The sequence below is a fragment of the Bufo bufo genome, chromosome 3 (genome assembly GCF_905171765.1).
Source record: "Bufo bufo chromosome 3, aBufBuf1.1, whole genome shotgun sequence".
NCBI classification, from domain to species: domain Eukaryota; kingdom Metazoa; phylum Chordata; class Amphibia; order Anura; family Bufonidae; genus Bufo; species Bufo bufo.
This window is the reverse complement of record NC_053391.1, coordinates 187,521,698-187,544,215: the sequence shown is the minus strand read 5'-3', so window position 1 is coordinate 187,544,215 and position 22,518 is coordinate 187,521,698. Positions and strand designations below refer to the sequence as shown.

The following is a 22,518-nucleotide window of genomic DNA, read 5'->3' as shown; positions in this document are numbered from 1 at the left end:
TAACAGAGAATCTGGCCTTATGTCAGCGCAGAATCAGTCTTCATGTCATAGCAGAGAATCAGGCTTCACGTCACCCACCACTGGAACAGGCCACTGTCACACATTTAGGCCCAGGCAGAGGAGAGAGGTCCCGTAACAGAGAATCTGGCCTTATGTCAGCACAGAATCTGTCTTCATGTCATAGCAGAGAATCAGGCTTCACGTCACCCACCACTGGAACAGGCCACTGTCACACATTTAGGCCCAGGCACCCAGGCAGAGGAGAGAGGTCCCGTAACAGAGAATCTGGCCTTATGTCAGCGCAGAATCTGTCTTCATGTCATAGCAGAGAATCAGGCTTCACGTCACCCACCACTGGAACAGGCCACTGTCACACATTTAGGCCCAGGCACCCAGGCAGAGGAGAGAGGTCCCGTAACAGAGAATCTGGCCTTATGTCAGCACAGAATCTGTCTTCATGTCATAGCAGAGAATCAGGCTTCACGTCACCCACCACTGGAACAGGCCACTGTCACACATTTAGGCCCAGGCACCCAGGCAGAGGAGAGAGGTCCCGTAACAGAGAATCTGGCCTTATGTCAGCGCAGAATCAGTCTTCATGTCATAGCAGAGAATCAGGCTTCATGTCACCCACCACTGGAACAGGCCACTGTCACACATTTAGGCCCCGGCACCCAGACAGAGGAGAGGTTCATTCAACTTTGGGTTGCCCCGCAATATAATGGTAAAATGAAATTAAAAATAGTATTGAATGAGGAAGTGCCCTGGAGTAGAATAATATATTGTTAAGGGGAGGTAGTTAATATCTAATCTGCACAAGGGATGGACAGGTCCTGTGGGATCCATGCCTGGTTCATTTTTATGAACGTCAGCTTGTCCACATTGGCTGTAGACAGGCGGCTACGTTTGTCTGTAATGACGCCCCCTGCCGTGCCGAATACATGTTCAGACAAAACGCTGGCCGCCGGGCAGGCCAGCACCTCCAAGGCATAAAAGGCTAGCTCTGGCCACGTGGACAATTTGGAGACCCAGAAGTTGAATGGGGCCGAACCATCAGTCAGTACGTGGAGGGGTGTGCACAGGTACTGTTCCACCATGTTAGTGAAATGTTGCCTCCTGCTAACACATTCCGTATCAGGTGGTGGTGCAGTTAGCTGTGGCGTGGTGACAAAACTTTTCCACATCTCTGCCATGCTAACCCTGCCCTCAGAGGAGCTGGCCGTGACACAGCTGCGTTGGCGACCTCTTGCTCCTCCTCTGCCTTCGCCTTGGGCTTCCACTGGTTCCCCTGTGACATTTGGGAATGCTCTCAGTAGCGCGTCTACCAACGTGCGCTTGTACTCGCGCATCTTCCTATCACGCTCCAGTGTAGGACGTAAGGTGGGCACATTGTCTTTGTACCGGGGATCCAGCAGGGTGGCAACCCAGTAGTCCTCACACGTTAAAATGTGGGCAACTCTGCTGTCGTTGCGCAGGCACTGCAGCATGTAGTCGCTCATGTGTGCCAGGCTGCCCAGAGGTAAGGACAAGCTGTCCTCTGTGGGAGGCGTATCGTCATCGTCCTGTGTTTCCCCCCAGCCACGCACCAGTGATGGGCCCGAGCTGCTTTGGGTGCCACCCCGCTGTGAACATGCTTCATCCTCATCCTCCTCCACCTCCTCCTCATCCTCGTCCTCCTCGTCCTCCAGTAGTGGGCCCTGTCTGGCCACATTTGTACCTGGCCTCTGGTGTTGCAAAAAACCTCCCTCTGAGACACTTCGAAGAGACTGGCCTGAAAGTGCTAAAAATGACCCCTCTTCCTCCTCTTCCTCCTGGGCCACCTCCTCTTCCATCATCGCCCTAAGTGTTTTCTCAAGGAGACATAGAAGTGGTATTGTAACGCTGATAACGGCGTCATCACCACTGGCCATGTTGGTGGAGTACTCGAAACAACGCAACAGGGCACACAGGTCTCGCATGGAGGCCCAGTCATTGGTGGTGAAGTGTGTCTGATCCGCAGTGCGACTGACCCGTGCGTGCTGCAGCTGAAACTCCACTATGGCCTGCTGCTGCTCGCACAGTCTGTCCAGCATATGCAAGGTGGAGTTCCACCTGGTGGGTACGTCGCATATGAGGCGGTGAGCGGGAAGGCCGAAGTTACGCTGTAGCGCAGACAGGCGAGCAGCGGCAGGGTGTGAACAGACGGCCCGCACTTTATGCAGCAGCTCTGACATGTCAGGGTAGTTGCGAATGAACTTCTGCACCACCAAATTCAGCACATGCGCCAGGCAAGGGATGTGCGTCAAACCGGCTAGTCCCAGAGCTGCAACGAGATTTCGCCCATTATCGCACACCACCAGGCCGGGCTTGAGGCTCACCGGCAGCAACCACTCGTCGGTCTGTTGTTCTATACCCCGCCACAACTCCTGTGCGGTGTGGGGCCTGTCCCCCAAACATATGAGTTTCAGAATGGCCTGCTGACGTTTACCCCGGGCTGTGCTGAAGTTGGTGGTGAAGGTGTGTGGCTGACTGGATGAGCAGGTGGAAGAAGAGGAGGAGGAAGCTGAGTAGGAGGAGACAGGAGGCAAAGAATGTTGCCCTGCGATCCTTGGCGGCGGAAGGACATGCGCCAAACAGCTCTCCGCCTGGGGCCCAGCCGCCACTACATTTACCCAGTGTGCAGTTAGGGAGATATAGCGTCCCTGGCCGTGCTTACTGGTCCACGTATCTGTGGTTAGGTGGACCTTGCCACAGATGGCGTTGCGCAGTGCACACTTGATTTTATCGGACACTTGTTTGTGCGGCTGGGAACAACATACTGTGGGACAGCAAGTGACATGAGCTGTTTGAAGCTGTGTGTGTCCACCAGCCTAAATGACAGCATTTCATAGGCCAGTAGTTTAGAAATGCTGGCATTCAGGGCCAGGGATCGAGGGTGGCTAGGTGGGAATTTACGCTTTCTCTCAAATGTTTGTGAGATGGAGAGCTGAACACTGCCGTGTGACATGGTTGAGATGCTTGGTGACGCAGGTGGTGGTGTTGGTGGTACATCCCATGTTTGCTGGGTGGCAGGTGCCAACGTTCCTCCAGAGGCAGAGGAAGAGGCCGAGGCGGCGGCAGCAGCAGCAGAAGAGGCCGAGGCGGCAGCAGCAGAAGAGGCCGAGGCGGCAGCAGCAGAAGAGGTAGCAGGGGGAGCCTGAGTGACTTCCTTGTTTTTAAGGTGTTTACTCCACTGCAGTTCATGCTTTGCATGCAGGTGCCTGGTCATGCAGGTTGTGCTAAGGTTCAGAACGTTAATGCCTCGCTTCAGGCTCTGATGGCACAGCGTGCAAACCACTCGGGTCTTGTCGTCAGCACATTGTTTGAAGAAGTGCCATGCCAGGGAACTCCTTGAAGCTGCCTTTGGGGTGCTCGGTCCCAGATGGCGGCGGTCAGTAGCAGGCGGAGTCTCTTGGCGGCGGGTGTTCTGATTTTGCCCACTGCTCCCTCGGTCTCACCACTGCCTCTTCCTCCGAACTCTGAAAGTCAGTGGCACGACCTTCATTCCATGTGGGGTCTAGGACCTCATCGTCCCCTGCATCGTCTTCCACCCAGTCTTGATCCCTGACCTCCTGTTCAGTCTGCACACTGCAGAAAGACGCAGCAGTTGGCACCTGTGTTTCGTCATCATCAGAGACGTGCTGAGGTGGTATTCCCATGTCCTCATCATCAGGAAACATAAGTGGTTGTGCGTTAGTGCATTCTATCTCTTCCACCCCTGGGGAAGGGCTAGGTGGATGCCCTTGGGAAACCCTGGCAGCAGAGTCTTCAAACAGCATAAGAGACTGCTGCATAACTTGAGGCTCAGACAGTTTCCCTGATATGCATGGGGGTGATGTGACAGACTGATGGGCTTGGTTTTCATGCGCCATCTGTGCGCTTTCTGCAGAAGACTGGGTGGGAGATAATGTGAACGTGCTGGATCCACTGTCGGCCACCCAATTGACTAATGCCTGTACCTGCTCAGGCCTTACCATCCTTAGAACGGCATTGGGCCCCACAAAATATCGCTGTAAATTCTGCTGGCTACTGGGACCTGAGGTAGTTGGTTCACTAGGATGTGTGGCTGTGGCAGAACGGCCACGTCCTCTCCCAGCACCAGAGGGTCCACTAACACCACCACGACCATGTCCACGTCCGCGTCCCTTATTAGATGTTTTCCTCATTGTTCCCGTTCACCACAATTTTGAGAATGGCAAATTTGGGAATAGTTTTTCAACCCAGAACAAAAAGTGTGCTTTTACGGTCACTACAAATAACTTGACCAGCTAAAACAGTACAGATTTGGTTGAATAGAAATGTGAGGCCTGTTTTTTTTTGCGCTGTGTGACAGGTATAGGTTTAATCACAGAATCAGACTTCTATCTGCACGGTAGCGTGTGTCTTAGGTTTTTCTGAATGACACTATCAGCACCTTCAATGTAAGATATCCTTTTTGGGATAGATTTTAAGTAGGCCTCATATAGCAGAAACTAGTTATTTTGAGAATGGCAAATTTGGGAATAGTTTTTCAACCCAGAACAAAAAGTGTGCTTTTACGGTAACTACAAATAACTTGACCAGCTAAAACAGTACAGATTTGGTTGAATAGAAATGTGAGGCCTGTTTTTTTTTGCGCTGTGTGACAGGTATAGGTTTAATCACAGAATCAGACTTCTATCTGCACGGTAGCGTGTGTCTTAGGTTTTTCTGAATGACACTATCAGCACCTTCAATGTAAGATATCCTTTTTGTGATAGATTTTAAGTAGGCCTCATATAGCAGAAACTAGTTATTTTGAGAATGGCAAATTTGGGAATAGTTTTTCAACCCAGAACAAAAAATGTGCTTTTACGGTCACTACAAATAACTTGACCAGCTAAAACAGTACAGATTTGGGTGAATAGAAATGTCAGGTCTATTTTTTAGGCGCTGGGTGACAGGCTCAACTTGCCCCTGATGTAGTATATGGCCAAAAAATAACCACACTATTGATGGTTAAATGCACTTGGGTGACACAGGCTCAGCCTGCACCAGATTTAGTATATGGCCAAAAAATAACCAGACTGTTGATGGTTAAATGCACTTCGGTGACACAGGCTCAGCCTGCAGCTGATGTAGGATATAGCACAAAATAACCACACTATTGATGGTTAAATACACTTGGTGATAGCTTGTGCTGGCGCACCACAAGTCACAAAATGGCCGCCGATCACCCCAGAAAAAAGTGATCTAAAAACGCTCTGGGCAGCCTCAAAAAAGTGAGCAAGTCGATATTAGCACTTCAATGATCCACAGCTGCAGATCGATCACAGAATGAAGTCTTTTGGAGGAGTTAATCTGCCTAATCTCGCCCTAACGTCGTAGCTGCAACCTCTCCCTATGCTTGAATCAGCAGAGTGACATGCAGTGCTATGTGACCCAAGCTTATATAGAGGCTGGGTCACATGCTGCACTGGCCAATCACAGCCATGCCAATAGTAGGCAAGGCTGTGATGGCCTCTTGGGGCAAGTAGTATGACGCTTGTTGATTGGCTGCTTTGCAGCCTTTCAAAAAGCGCCAAGAAAGCGCCGAACACCGAACCCGAACTTTTACGAAAATGTTCGGGTTCGGGTCCGTGTCACGGACACCCCAAAATTCGATACGAACCCGAACTATACAGTTCGGGTTCGCTCATCCCTACTTAGGACTCTTGCACACGACCATATGGCTTTTTCAGTATTTTGCAGTCCGCAAAAAACGGATCCGCAAATATACGGATGACGTCCGTGTGCATTCAGTTTTTTGCGGAACGGAACATTTGGCCCCTAAGAGAACAGTACTATCCTCGCCCGTTATCCGGACAATAACAGGACATGTTCCATCTTTGAACGGAGTACCTTCTGTTTTTTTTGCAGATCCATTGAAATGAATGGTTCCGTATACGGTCCATATACGGAACGCAAAAAACGGTAAGTAAACGGGGAAAAAAAAACGTTTGTGTGCAGGAGACCTAAGGTGGGAATTTTTCAAACCCTTGATTCTGGATTCATAAAGTCGCAAAGTCGGACTTTGACTTTTCGGGTTTACTTACGGAGAAAAAAAAAGTGACCCTTTGCATTTTTAAATCTCTCACTCCAGTTAAAATGTGGGTGGGAATGTGGGCACGGTTAGGGCTCGTGCACACAAACGTATTTTCTTTCCGTGTCCGTTCCTTTTTTTGCGGGCCATATGCGGAACCATTCATTTCAATGGGTGCGCAAAAAAAAGGAAGTTACTCCGTGTGCATTCCGTTTCAAATGTCCATTTCGCAAAAAAATAGAACATGTCCGATTATTGTCTGCATTAAGGACAAGAATAGTACTGTTCTATTAGGGGCCAGCTGTTCCGTTCCGCAAAATATCGAATGCACACGGACGTCATCCGTATTTTTTGTGGATCCGTTTTTTTTTTGCGGAACGCAAAATACATACGGTCATGTGCATGAGGCCTTAGCCTGTCACTGATTTAAGCCACATTGATGAACAGCGACTTTTTAAACAGTCAAACAAATTGTCACAACCTTACTCTAGTAAAGGGGTGGCGTAGAAAGTGGAGTAACGTCTCATCTCAGATTATTTATTACTATCCTGGTAAGATCAGTAAAGGAGTACTTTTTTAGTATAATCTTGTTTCAGTGTTTTAGTGGCAAACATTTGTGCTATACCAAAGGCTTGAGTTTGGAGTGCCTAAAAGGATTATCAAGGTACAAATAAAGAATAAAGTTACGCAACTAAGGCCAGGTTGACATCTGCGTTGTGAACGCCGGCACTGTAATCCGGTCACTGTATCCGGAGTACATGCCGGCTTTCGGCCGGACAAAAAATGCTACATGCAACATTGTCTGGCTGAAAGTCGGCATATATGCCAGAAAGCGGCCGGATTACCACCGGATCCCATTGCAGTGAATGGGGCAGTGCACTGTGGTTTCCGGCTATGCCGGGTATGGTGAACTCCAGCAGTCTGTTTCTTCGACGGAACAGACCGCTGGAGTTCACAACGCAGATGTGAAGCCAGCCTTACTATTGTGCATTGTATTCCAGATCTGAATTGTGTCTTCATTCAGGGGCTGTTCAATGTGGGTGACTGATACCCAGTCAATGTGGCAGGTGTCCATGCATGTGTACGAACAGTACTGTACTGTATGTAGTATAGATACCACTGCTCTCTGCTACCACAACGTGCAGCCATGTACAACCCACACATTCAGAACCTTCTCCTTATTTTACTTTACTCTGAATAATGTTTAGGCATCTAAGCCAGCAACCAATCCAGAAATTACCTAGTAAATAACTATATTAGGCTACTTTCACACTCGCGTTTGGTGCGGATCCGTCATGGATCTGCACAAACGCATCCGTTCAGATAATACAACCGCATGCATCCGTTCAGAACGGATCTGTTTGTATTATCTTGAACATTGCCAAGACGGATCCGTCTTGAACACCATTGAAAGTCAATGGAGGACGGATCCGTTTTCTATTGTGCCAGATTGTGTCAGTGAAAACGGATCCGTCCCTATTGACTTACATTGTGTGCCAGGACGGATCCGTTTGGCTCAGTTTCATCAGACGGACATCAAAACGCTGCAAGCAAAGTGGAATGGAGGCGGAATGGAGGCAAACTGATGCATTCTGAGCAGATTCTTATCCATTCAGAATGCATTAGAGCAAAACTGATCCGTTTTGGACCGCTTGTGAGAGCCCTGAGCGGATCTCACAAACGGAAAGCCAAAACGTGAGTGTGAAAGTAAGTAGCCTTATTTACACCACGTGACATCAATAAGAGTTCACATTTATTGTAAACTATCAAAAGAAGGTAAAATAGACTATGGTGGAACAGGTCGCCCACTTCCAATAAATTCTTCCTTTTTCAGACGGCGTCTTGTGTGTCCGTTTACCGGAAAGCTCCCGTCTCCATTACATGAAACAATAGATGTGGCATCTGTCCCCCATAGGGACCCACGTAAAAAACAAAAACAAAGACAAAAACATCTGCAGCGCTATTCTATGCTGCTACAAAATGGAAACCCTGACGCACACCGTTAAGCCGAGGCCAAAAGAACACTCTTTCGCATACATGTAGTGTAATGGGGCCTATAGATCTGTTTTTAATGGAAGCGCCCGATGCTTTCCCAGGTAATTTATTACAGTTGCAAGAAAAATTATGTGAACCCTTTGGAATGATATGGATTTCTGCACAAATTGGTCATAAAATGTGATCTGATCTTCATCTAAGTCATTACAATAGACAATCACAGTCTGCTTAAACTAATAACACACAAAGAATTAAATGTTACCATGTTTTTATTGAACACACCATGTAAACATTCACAGTGCAGGTGGAAAAAAGTATGTGAACCCCTAGACTAATGACATCTCCAAGAGCTAATTGGAATGAGGTGTCAGCCAACTAGAGTCCAATCAATGAGATGAGATTGGAGGTGTTGGTTTCAGCTGCCCTGCCCTATAAAAAACACACACACCAGTTCTGGGTTTGCTTTTCACAAGAAGCATTGCCTGATGTGAATGATGCCTCACATAAAAGAGCTCTCAGAAGATCTACGATTAAGAATTGTTGACTTGCATAAAGCTGGAAAGGGTTATAAAAGTATCTCCAAAAGCCTTGCTGTTCATCAGTCCACGGTAAGACAAATTGTCTATAAATGGAGAAAGTTCAGCACTGCTGCTATTCTCCCTAGGAGTGGCCATCCTGTGAAGATGACTGCAAGAGCACAGCGCAGACTGCTCAATGAGGTGAAGAAGAATCCTAGAGTGTCACTAAACAAGAATGGATTTCATGGGAGGATATCACAGAGGAAGCCACTGCTGTCCAAAAAAAACATTGCTGCACGTTTACAGTTTGCACAAGAGCACCTGGATGTTCCACAGAAGTACTGGCAAAATATTCTGTGGACAGATGAAACCAAAGTTGAGTTGTTTGGAAGAAACACACAACACTATGTGTGGAGAAAAAAAGGCACAGCACACCAACATCAAAACCTCATCCCAACTGTGAAGTATGGTGGTGGGGGCATCATGGTTTGGGGCTGCTTTGCTGCGTCAGGGCCTGGACGGATTGCTATCATCGAAGGAAAAATGAATTACCAAGTTTATCAAGACATTTTGCAGGAGAACTTAAGGCCATCTGTCCACCAGCTGAAGCTCAACAGAAGATGGGTGTTGCAACAGGACAACGACCCAAAGCATAGAAGTAAATCAACAACAGAATGGCTTACACAGAAAATACGCCTCCTGGAGTGGCCCAGTGAGAGTCCTGACCTCAACCCGATTGAGATGCTGTGGCATGACCTCAAGAAAGCGATTCACACCAGACATCCCAAGAATATTGCTGAACTGAAACAGTTCTGTAAAGAGGAATGGTCAAGAATTACTCCTGACCGTTGTGCACGTGTGATCTACAACTACAGGAAACGTTTGGTTGAAGTTATTGCTGCCAAAGGAGGTTCAACCAGTTATTAAATCCAAGGGTTCACATACTTTTTCCAGCTGCACTGTGAATGTTTACATGGTGTGTTCAATAAAAACATAGTAACATTTAATTCTTTGTGTGTTATTAGTTTAAGCAGACTGTGATTGTCTATTGTTGTGACTTAGATGAAGATCAGATCACATTTTATGACCAATTTGTGCAGAAATCCATATCATTCCAAAGAGTTCACATACTTTTTCTTGCAACTGTAAATGGACACACAAGACACAAGCCTAAAGGGCGGTCATGAGGTTTCCCTTGAACCTAGGGTAGGTGTCTCAGCACAGCTTATTGTGCAGAAACCAGACCTAGGGCGGTCATGAGGTTTCCCTTGAACCTAGGGTAGGTGTCTCAGCACAGCTTATTGTGCAGAAACCAGACCTAAGGTTCTTTTAGTAACATTTATTAGTCATCAATACTTATCCAGATTACCCTGCGTGAAGATACATTTCAATGTTCATGCCAGAAAATTCTTTACTATATTAATCTACTCCTGTGAAGGAGAAAATAATAAAGATATACTGTAATTCTAGCAGAGGGGCTCTTAATTTATACAGGTGACAGGGTTCATCATGACACCAGATGCCTATGGTGTTATGAATCTTCTCGGGCACAGATCTTGCCGATGTGGGACACTGGTAATTTCACAAGACAATGATCACAGTTGGTATTGTGGTCTGTATACACATTAGCATCATCCTCCTCTTATGCAAAATATGCCGAGGGCTGTATATTATTGTACATCATATTGCTGCATCTTGTTTAGCTTGTGTAAACTTGCGATATAAGACAGAAGGAAACCGTTCAGTCCCAGAATTACAGATTGTAAATATATAGTTAGGCAGGTATAAACTTAAAGGAGATTCCCAACAAAACAATTTGGAAATTGTAAAATATATGGTGGCAGATAATAACCAGGCACGCCGGCCTATGATAACCAGGCCTTCCGCTGGAGGCTGCGCTTAACTTATACCGAGGCATAAATATTAGGAGCAGAAGCTGGCAGTCCATGTGCCTGTACCAGTCGCGTAACTATTGCGGTCATAGAGGTTGCAATTTTAACCGGGCCCCTAAGCCAGGGGAGCCCTGTGGGAGTTTCAGAGGGGGACGGCAGTGAATGACAGTGCACGGAAGGCTATGAGGCAGTAGAATGGCGCAGGAGGTCGTGATGACACCACTGCGAACTCCTGCGCTGGGTCACGGATCACAACATCTTGCCATCCGTGACCCAGTGAAGGAGGTCGCAGTGATGTCATTGCAACCGCCTGCGCCAGGACGTGCCACTCCAGAGCCTGTATAGCAGCATGGAGCTTAACCCAAATAAGTATTTTGGCACAACTGGAGGGGGCATACAGGTAGGGGCATTTTACTACAGGGGGACTACAGGTGGGAGTTTTATTTCATTTCAGCCAGTCATAGTGGTACATTAGAAACAACGTTTCGGGCAGAATGAAATGCCCTTCATCAGGCAGTGAGGTGACCACATGTAAGGCAAATGGCCAGCAGTAGTGGAGGGTATTACAGTATGGCGGAAATAAAGGGGGGAGAGAATTATATACATACCACCACTATAGAGGAAGAGCATTACATAACCACTGCAAAGGGGGCATTATACGGTACTATGGGAAGAGTTCAGGGGGGGGGGGGGGGGGGGGAGAAGTACATTATATAAAAACTGCCAGTACGGGGGGCATTATATTATTGGGGGGCCTACAGGCTGGAGGGCATTATATATACTGTCACTATAGAAGGCATTATACTACTGGGGGACTATGGGGGGGGGGGGTAAGCATTATATATACTTCCACTACAGGCGTGCATTATACCACAGGGACGAGTACATTATATATACTGCCACTACAGGGGGCATTATACTACAGAGGAACTACAGGAAGGGGTGGGTGGGTAACATGATATATACTACCACTACATTGGGGCATTATACTATAGGAGGGATGAGAGCATTATACATGCTAGCACTACAGGGGGCCATTATACTTCAAGGGGCACTAAAAGGGAGAATTATGATACAGGGGGACTTTAGGGGTGAGGACATTATACATACTAGCACTATGGGAGGGTGGCATTATAATACAGGGCGGAGCACTAAATATGTGCATACTGACACTAGAGGGGGTCATTATAACTATACTGGACACTGCAGTGGGACATTATAAACAGTGATGGTCAGTTTGCAGTGTTCGCCAGCGAACACATGCGGGCTGCCATCTTTAGTAAGGTAGACTCACCCGTCCGGCGATGCACAGGTAAGCCCTTACCTGTGCCGGGAGCCGGTCTGAAATGAAATGCAGTCACCGGGAGCAGGCAGCTCCAAGAACAGCCCGATGAAGGCCCCCGGTGGCTGTTCTCAGAACTGCCTGCTCCTGGTGACTGCATTTCATTTCAGACCGGCTCCCGGCACAGGCAAGGGCTTACCTGTGCATCGCCGGACGGGTGAGTCTACCTTACTTAAGATGGCAGCCCGCATGTGTTCGCTGGCGAACACTGCGAACTGACCATCACTGATTATAAATACTGGGACTACTACAAGGAGTATTATAAATACTGGGGTCACTATAGGTGGCTTTATTACTACAGTGCACTCTATAGGGGTGCCTTATCGATTGGCCTTATTACTACTGGAGGCTTTATAGGGCGGCCTTGTTACTACTGGGGTCACTACTAGGGGCCCTATGGGCGCATTGTTAATACTGGAGGTACTGTGGGGGTATTACTATTAGGCACAATATGGAGGGTATTACTAATGGGATTGGTATTAGGGGTACTCCAAGGGTACAGGCTGCCTAGAAGATATGGGCAGGGCATGTGATGGTCTTGAAGCAAGCGTGAATCGGCACTTCCAAACCATATGTGGTGAAGATGCGCAGTGTGGAAGCTAGCCCGGGCCAAGTGATACCAGGGATGCAGGTAAGCTGCCAGCAAAGCATGGAGCCTGACTGCAGAGGGTGACCTGCAGTGTGAGGGGAGCTTGAGGTATGAAGTTGAGGTTGAAGTCTGGAGTTGAGGTGTGAAGGTTTTTTTTTTTGCCAGAAAACTGGCATAAAAGATGGCAAATGAAGCGGAGATGCTGGCCCCTACCTGCCCTCGTCACGACCCATTTTTGAGAAACACCCAGATATTTGCACATGTGGTGTTGAAAAAGTCACAAACATGCAGTTTGCAACTTTATCACGCCAGAAAACTGGTATATATTTATGATAAATCTGCCCGATGAACTTGCTAATATACTTTGATTTTCAAACCCTGCATTAGATGGCTGGATTTCAGTTCCCCATGGCTGGTGCTGGAAGTTGTGCTTCTGCTCTAGCTGTGACGTGCTGACTCAGCTGCCTCCTCCTCTGTGCCGGTGACATGATGAGGAAGGCTGGCTTACTGGCTCAGTTCTCTTCTCAGTCACGACTGATTCAGAGCCAGAGATTAGGGTTGGCTTAGGTAACGAGCCACACAGTTAGGGGGGCGATGTTCGGACAGTGTAAGCATTGATGGATGAGAACACATCCATTGGCGCTCATTTGCACCGGCCTGAATGGCGTAGGAACGATTGCTACTGCAGTGGTTCCTCCCTCGTTCATGGGCAGCGCATCCTGATTCCACAGGGAGATGTGCCGCTGATAATCGGGCAAGCATTAACTTGTTCATCGGCTGATCAGCTGCTTGATTGTATGGGCCAGTTATTGAGAACGAGCATCCCTCGGCCTACATATCCTTAGCCAAGCATGTCACCGACACAGAGGGGGGAGAAGCTCCCTGCCTGTGTTGGAAAGAATGCAGTCCATGAGACTGGAACTGAATTCTGGAAATCTATGCAGTTTTGAAAGTCAAGGACAGTAGTAAGTCAATTTATTTTATACGGTATTTCTTAAGCAACAGTGTTTCTTACTTTCGCCAGACAATTCCTTTAATGGTTCAAGTGGATCATACTTTTTCAGAGTCATAGTAACTTAAAGGGGTTGTCTCATAAAGACAGCCCCTGTGAATAGGCCTTATCCTCATCTATATACCAGAGCAGAGCACCTCTAAGAAACAGGAGGCCTTGCTCTGGCAGACTCAAGCGATCTAAAGAGAAAAAGTAAAGCTTAAGACAGCAAAATCAGATATTTCATGAGGCTGTGACAAGTCAGATCTGCAGCCATAATCTGATAGCAGCGACAACATCAATCTGAAACAAGAGTGTTTTTGTTAGGAAACCACTTAAAGGGGTACTGACGGGGTCCGAAAGGGGGGAGGGAGGAGCTGTTCTAGAGAGAGGTGCAGGCGCTAGAGGTGGAATCCATAGGAATCAGACATTCATGGCATATCCCGTGAATGGTCCAGAATTGTTTGCATTGGGAAAACCCCTTTAGAGAAGAAAACAAGAAGAAAATAGAAGATGGACAAATTCTTTCCTGCTCGCTGATGAACATGAATAAGGGCTCAGGTAGGTATGGGTGGGATGATAACGTTGTGCCAGCACCCTGTCACTGCATAAGCTGTACCACCAACATTGCACACAGCGGTACAGTGCTATATTCGGATCTTAGGCAGCCTACTGTATGTGTCATCTGGAAATCCTTGCTTGTAAAAATAGCCCTGGATACTCCCAGCAGAAGAAGTAGAATGTTACATAGATTTTTTCTTTCTGAGGTTTTAGTCTGTGTTTATTACATGCTCACTCCTAAAATGTTTTTCTTATCTATAAATCTTGCAACGTGATAAGTATATGACCATATTATCAAGATGGTATTTCCTTTCCGTAACCATATCATAGCACAAATATCATGTAAACTGGTCAGGAAGACTAAGGTTTTACTTCACATTTTTGTACAGCTGTGAGACAAGATGGTAAACCCCTTGGAATCTGGATCTCTGTAAGAAATGTTTCTTCACCTAAATATTTTTGAGACGCACCGGCCCATAAGACGCATCTAGGTTTTAGAGGAGGACAATAAGATAAAAATATTTTTCATTAGACCTCAGGTCAGACCAGCAATCAAACCCCCAATGTTAATCAGACCTCAGCTCACAGCCCCAATCAGACCCCTAATGTTAATAAGACCCCAATAAGACCTCAGATCAGACCCCCAATCAGACATCAGCTCAGACCCCAATGTAAATGACCCCTAATCAGACCTCAGATAAGAGCCCCATGCCTTTGATATGCCTCTAATCACCCCCATATCAGCCCGCATGCCTCTCATCAGCCCCTATGCTTCTCATTAGTCCCCATTATCAGCCCTTATGCCTCTCATTACCCCCCTTTTTAGCCATTATGCCTCTCACCACCCCCATTATGCCTCTTATCACCCCCATTGCCTTAGATCAGCCCCAAGCAGCCTCATGTTTTATAAAATAAAATAAAAACACTTACCACTTCTGCTCCTGGACGCCGCCGCTCCTCACCGCCCGCAATCTTCTTCCTCCTGCTGTCGGCTGTGCGGTAAACTGGCGCGCACAGCGTGAGGTCAGAGAGCGCCCTCATGCTGCGTGCAGCCACTGCACAGCCGACAGCAGAGGACCAAGAAGCGGTGAGTACAGAGCCTTCACCGCTTCTCGGTCTTCCAGTACTAATGAGCGCTTCCATAATGTAAGTGCTCATTAGTATTCGCCCCATAAGATGCAGGGGCATTTTTCCCCCACTTTGGGGGGGGGGGGGGGGGGGGAATGCGTCTTATGGGGCGAAAAATCCAGTACCAAAGTTTTCACCCTATAAGAGGCACTTTTTTCCCCAAAAGTGGGGGGAAAGTGTCAGTGCGTCTTATGGGGCAAATACTAATAAGCGCTTCCATTATGGAAGCACTCATTAGTAGTGATGAGCGAAGAGAGCTTTGGCTGTTGCTTCGTTCATAACTTCGGAATAATACTGTACGGAGATCTGTCTCTGTACAAAATTAAAATGTGCCAATGAGCTGAAGTTAGCTATTCGCGAAGATGCACGTGACTTTGTTGAATAACTTCGTCAATTGATGTTTAAAGTGGAAAACCACTTTAAAACTTGAAACCGAACTCACTAAACTAAGAGTCATGCATGTCAGCTTTTAGCTTAGTGAAGCAGGCACAGACAGGAGCCCGCTCTGCTCAGCTAATCCTGGCTTAGCACACGGTTACAGGGTACCCATGTGCTATGCCAGCATTAAGAAAACCTCGGGGGGGGGGGGGGCACAGGCAGTAGCAGCAATGTGCGTGACCAGTAGATCAGAGAGGAGGATGAGGTCATCAATATCTGATGGGTGGGGGTCTGACTCCAGACGACAACACAGATCAGCTGTTTGGAGATGGCGTGGCGCTCTTGCAAGAGCTGCATCCTCTTCAATGTTTAGCTGCACACTGACAGCCATTCGTCCCACTCACTTAAATGGGAGAGAAAATTCTAATTGCATTGCATTGCATTGCTGTCACTATCTAGATGGCATGCAGGTAAATACTGAAGAGGGCGCAGACTTGCACGAGTGCAGCGGCCTCTTCAAAAAGCTGTTGGGAGTCGGAGTTGTGAAGATAGGCCATCAATATCATGGCATAGCACTACCCCTTTAAGGCTTATATATTGTGTTTTAAATGGAATTTAAAAAAGTAATAAATTCAGCTCACCCTTTAACCTTGCCACATGTGAGCTGGTTCATGGAAAACGCTTGAACGGATCCAATATCATAAGTAGAAAGGAAATATCCGGGAAAGCAATTCTTTAAAACTTTATTAATGGGAAATCAGCATGGATAAAAGCTCCAATGCTTTGGCTGACGCGTTTCGAACAACATGGTCTTATACACTTATATACTTATATAGTATATTTCCAACTGAATACAAACATATTAGTGCAATCCTTTGCTTCTAGCCAATCACGAACACCAATCGGCCACTATAATAATACATACAATAAGAACCTTGTAACATCCAAACATTATGGTAAACCTCGTCATATATTTAATCAGACTATAGACATTATACTTTACATTAAAATATGTTAAATCATGTCTGTGATATAACCCTCTGCAATGTCTAGTGTTCAGAGCAAAGATCCAAAAGGCTTCCCAACACAGACCTTTCTCTGCCCCTGTTAGGCACCTTAACTCTTTCAATGCCAATACATTTAAATGCAAATTGGAAAATGCTTGGAAACTGCTGATGGATTACTAGCATTACTAGAGATGTTTATTTTAGGGAACAGGTAGTGCATCCAATGTACTATATACTACATTCTGCAAAAGACCCCTGCATCAAATGCTCGAATCTAGTCAACTCCCTTCGGCCCCTGCCTTGGACCATTGATTGACAGGACCAAGGGAGATTTTGTACCTACTGCCTTGTCCTTGTCAATCAATGTTCCAAAGGGCCTGAGTAGTGAAAGTAGCGGATCTTCTGTGCAATGAGAGCAACGGAGCAGCCGTTTCAAAAAAGCTGTCTTACATTTAGAAGCAGCGGTGGATCCGCCAAAGTTATGTAGAGAACGGTGCCTCTACATAACTCCGGCGGATCCACCAGCAACTAGAGGTGATATTAATAAATGACCCCCCATGTGTTTAAAGGCACCAAAATGATGTTAATGTCTCTGATTATATCTGCATAATGTTCTGCGCTAAACAAGAAATATAGTGAAATAGCAAACACATAAGAAAGAAAATAATTTTCATGGTACTTACCAATAAAAAAGAATGCAAACACTTCTTCATCTCCGTCACTTAATTCTTTTATATTTCCACCAAGAAGAAGCCACAACCCAACACCAATTATCGCTGATCCTGCAAGCTGAAAATATATAAAACAAACATAAATACCATAATACAATGAACAATATTCACTGGATATAAAGCATGTACAAACCTGAAATGAATATAAAGCATGTCAATTCTAAAGTGAAAAATGTCTGTTCGGTGGGGGTCAATGATAAGAGCAGCAGTGCGCATACTCAACCACCGCTCCCTTTAAATGGGGGACATGGGACCCCTGCTCTCATAATTACTGGGTGTGCCAGAGGTCAAATGCCCAGTGTAGTTAGGGGATATGTTGTTACTGTGACAACCCCTTTTAAGGGGTTGTCTGGAATTCTAATACTGATGACCTATTGTTAGGATAGGCCATCAATATCAGATCGATGGGAGTTCGACACCTGTTTTCCTACCAACTAGCTGATTAAAGAGGCCATGGTCTTCTGAACAGTGTTGTGGTCTCTACATTGCTAACTGTGCATAATGTATTTATAGTAGGTATTCTGTTGGGAGAGGGCAAAGCGGCAAGAACCAATTACAATTTCCTATGTGTACTTAAACCATGAAGAGGCCACGGTGTTCAACGGAGCGCTGCAGCCTCTTCAACTACAGTAATTGGCGGGGTGCCAAGAGCCAGACCCTCATCACGCTAATATCAATGGCCTATCCTAATGATAGGCCATTAATATTAAAATCCTGGATAAACACCTTTAAGTTTGTTTAATCAACTGTTCAACACTTTCCATTAAAGGAGGTTTCTGGGGTTTTGATGCTGATGGTCTATCCTCAATATAAGATTGGCGGGGGTAGGACTCCTGGCACCTCGACGATCAGCTATATGAAGAGGAAGCGGAACTCTGTGAACGCTTAGGCCTCTTCCTAGGCCATGTAATGTCCCGTTCATTGTTCACATGGTCTAGGCACAGCTCAGTCCCATTCAAGTGAATGGCACTGAGCACAATACCAAGCACAGTGCTATCAAATGAACGGCGCTGTGCTTGGTTAGCTGCAAGTAGAATGCTGTGTTCACTGGATCTCTAGTGAGTGCCGCGGCCTTCTCAAACAGCCGGTCGGCAGGGGTGCCGGGAGACGGACCCCCGGTGAACTCATATTGATGATGACCTATCCTGAGGATAGGCCATCAATATGAAAATCCTGGAGAACCCTAGTCTAGTACACATCTCATCCGTAGCCCATTTGCTCCCTCCATGATCCCTCATACACAGACCTGTGTAGTCTAAAAACAGATCTTTCAGACTGCACTGATTTTGTGGTTCACACCTTAACCATAAGAAATGAGTTGCACGTTCGTGTACATGCCGTCAGTTTTTATGTTATTAAAGGCAATAATTCATGAATACTTTATTCACTATCATATGGAGAATGAAGTTTTAAGATTAAATAAAATCCTGTAATGTAGGCGTTCTGCATAATCAAATGCCAGATATATCTAACTAGTGGCCAACTGCAAAATGAAATGATGGAAATCGACACATGCTTAGGCTTCCTTAACCAGATAAAAGAGTCCATTAGAACACAAATTAACCTAAATTATTCAAATATAATGGATAGGCATATTCATAAATTAGATTTTGTGCCCAGTGCTCGTTTAATACGCTGATACTGGATGATATTGATTTGAATTTATGAGATCATGAAGTCCTCCTCTGCGTTAAGAGTCTGGCATAAGGGTCTATTGTGGTGGGGCAGGTCTTCTCTGGTTGTGCAGTATGAGACCCTCAAGCTCATGTCTTCAGGCAGCAATATATTTTAATCCAGCAGTTTGGTTAAATAATGTAAAATGAAAAATTTTAAGGAGTTGTCCAAGATTAGAAAAAAGGGTTTGCTCATTTTTAGAGACATGGGATGTCTCTGGTATTGCAGTTTGTCTTGTAATTAATGTAACTGACCTGCAATACTAAGCAAACACTTTTAAATAATCCTGAACAATCTCTCTCCAAGGGCTCCTTCACACGACTGTGCTTTTGGTCCGCATCCGAACCGCTTTTTTGGCGGCTCGTGTGTAGACCCATTCACTTCAATGGGGCCGCAAAAGATGCGGACAGCACTCCGTGTGCCGTCCACTTCCGTTGCTCCGTTCTGTGGCCCCACATAAATTATGAGGCATGTCCTATTCTTGTCCGTTTTGCAGACAAGAATAGGCATTTCTATAATGGGCCTTCTGTTCCGTTCCGCAAATTGCGGACCACAAAACACGGCACGGTCGTGTGAACAAGTCCTAAGGCTACTTTCACATTAGCGGCAGTCTTAGCCTGCTGGATCCTTGCTGCCGCTCGAGCACGCGTGCCACCAGAAGACTGTGGGAAACAAGATTCTGGTGTGGTGAAACCAAGATTGAACTTTTTGGCCTCAATATTTGAGGAAACCGGGCACTGCCCAATACCATACTTACAGTGAAGCACAGTGGTGGCAGCATCATGTGAAGGTATTTTTTAGTGACTGGGACAGAGAGACTGGTCAGGGTTGAGGGAAAGCTGAATGGAGAAAACTACAGAGATAGTCTTAACAAAAAATACCTGATCCAAAGTACTCTGGACCTCAGACTGTGCCGAAGGGTTACCTTCCAAAAAGACTATGAACCTAAGCACACAGCCAAGACAACACAGGAGTGGCTTAGGGACGACTCTGTGAATGTCCTTGAATGGCGTAGCCCTGACCTGAACCCAATTGAACATCTCTGGAGAGAGTTGAAAATGGCTGTCCACCAACAGTCCCCATCCAACTTGACAGAGCTGGAGAGGTTATGCAGAGAAGAAAGGCAGAAAATCCCCAAATCCAGGTGAGAAAACCTTGTGGCATCATGCCCAAGAAGTCTAGAGGAAGTCATCACTGCCAAAGGTGCTTCAACTAAGTATTCAGTAAAGGGTCTGAATTAGTCATGAACGAATCGGTCTGTACCGCTACCTGCTAATCCCAATTCATTCATCACATTAACTTAGTTGGGTTAAAAGTACCGTTCCCCTACCCCCTGTATATTGTATTGTTCCCAATGCGGTCAGAATAACACGGCCGCAGGTCTCGTGAGACCATGTTAATCTCACACATGCGCTGTTACTGAATAAATATACTCATTAAGGATTCCAAACCTGGATTTGTTAATAAATGTGGCACATTTATTCATGCACATGACGTTACTCCCAGTAATGGAGATTAACATGGCCTCACCAGACCGGCGGCCATGTTAATCCTGCTGCATAGGGAACAATACAATATACAGGGGTTGGGGGAAGTAAATTAATTTGATGAATGAGTTGGGATTCGTACGTAGCAATACAAACCGATTCGCTTATCACTCCTTTCATCACACTTTTTCCTTTTCGATAAATTAGCAAAGATTTCTAACAATCTGTTTTCACTTTCTCAAGATGGGCTAGTGAGTGCAGAACGAGGTGGAAAAACTTGAAGTTGTTTTTTTATGTTAGCACCAGGCCGCAACCATAACAAAATGTGACAAAAGTGAAAGGGTCTTTCCGAACGCATTGTATGCCTTTGGACATCTACCCCCTCCAGAACAAACCTAACCACCTCATCCAAGTATTCACATTGCCCACGTGTCATACACAAACAAGATTTCGCTATTCTCCTAGTTATAGCTGCTATTTCCATTTATGAAGCACGTCTTAGATAATGACAGGTTAAAATGTTATGGTGCGCAGCTTATGTCACCCTGGCTCCCTAGTGACACTGATACTGCTGAGACTATGATTATTTTCCATATTACGTAGGTCAATTCCATTTTCAGAATTTCCAGCACCATTAGGGTATCCTATAATTACAAGTGTGCACCACTCCTACAAGTTAGTGGCTGCGAAATAAAAGATGTTCATGCCATTTCTATGTTTTCCAACCATGTCTGCCAGTCTTTCCAACCTCACAGAACGGCTGGAATGTAATGCTAAATCTTCTTTTTATATATGTATTATTTAGCAGGTTTATTGTTTTGCATCAAGTTTTAGATCGGTTTTTCCACATTGTATCCGGGTGTGCTGCTTACATTTAGACACGTCGGGACCTGAACCTTACCTGAGAGATGTGGTTTCTGGAAACTGCGTCTCATTCGCACAACAATCTAAATAGCAGTAGAGAGGTTATGGAAACGTTCTACCGATTTCCTATTCCAGGGCTAACCATTTTTAGGATTATGTGCAGGTGCCACGACCCTTTCAAACTGTTGATCAGTGGGCGTGTCAGGAGTCGGACCACCGCTGATCTGATATTGATGATCTATCATCAGAGTAGGTCATCAATATCTAACACAGCACAACCCCTTTAATTAAAAAAAATAAAACGTGCTAACTGGAAACCATCAACAAGCAGCTGTTAATTGTTATAGTGACAGCCCAGACTATAAGTTGCTGGGATTTCAGTTTATTTCTTGTTCACAATGACAGATGACACCTAACAGTACCCTGCCATCAGACAGATCAGGATAGTTCAATCCTATTAATGTGAAATGTCAGCAACCCTTCTGTGCATGACTTACAAGGGTTTTTCCATGAGAACATTTATCGCCTATCCACAGGACTGGGGACTATGCATGATCGCTGGAGGTTCAACTGCAGCGACCACCAGCAATCCCAACAATAGGGGCCCTCAAGTCACCTGTGTGAATGGAGCGGCAGCGCCCACCACTCCATTCACTTCTAGCGGACTGTGCTCTGCCATTTCTGGCAGTCTCATTGTGATAAAGTGTGCTGCAGAGCAACTGCTTGACTGTCGCTCCATTCATACTGGGTGAAATACACAATATCCCTATTATTCTGATCGATGGGGTTCCTGTGGATAGGATAAGTTTAAATCTTGGGACAACCCCTTACCATATATAAAAGATATTAAAAGAAAATCTATAAAAATAAAATATATAAAAGACACATATATAAAATATATCAAAGCCTCATTTATCTTATAAATAGTGGAGATTGCGCTAGATTTCACAATCCCTCGTCACAAAATGTGAAAACCAGACTCTTTGGATGTGCAGGTGTTACAGACCTCTGGCTGCCCTGGCCGCAATAAGATCAATAAGACTAGCCCAATGTAAAAGCACAGTAAAAGCAAAAGTGCAAACATTTTAAGTAGGTGTGGAAAAAAATTCTGCAAAGGAAGAATGCTTTCAAAAATAGAAGTGTTAATAGTTTATTTTTATCAATTTACAAAAAGTCTAGAAAAATCTCAGAGGTCCAGAGCACCATTTTTCTGCACCCCAGTTCCTATGTTTTTGTGGATAGTCGAGTGGAAACAAGGCCAAGCGACTCAATTATGCCCAAAAACATTGGAACTAGGATGGAG

At 45.7% G+C, this 22,518-nt stretch overlaps 1 protein-coding gene across 1 annotated transcript in view; it reads right to left on the bottom strand.

Annotated features, from left to right (window-relative positions):
• The window catches only part of TSPAN2 (tetraspanin 2), a 172,330-nt gene that overhangs the window by 99,498 nt on the left and 50,314 nt on the right, over positions 1-22,518 (bottom strand). The window contains exon 2 of the mRNA XM_040423829.1: positions 17,143-17,248. Within this exon, the coding sequence (XP_040279763.1) occupies positions 17,143-17,248 (106 nt within the window). The remainder of the gene's footprint in view (positions 1-17,142; positions 17,249-22,518) is intronic.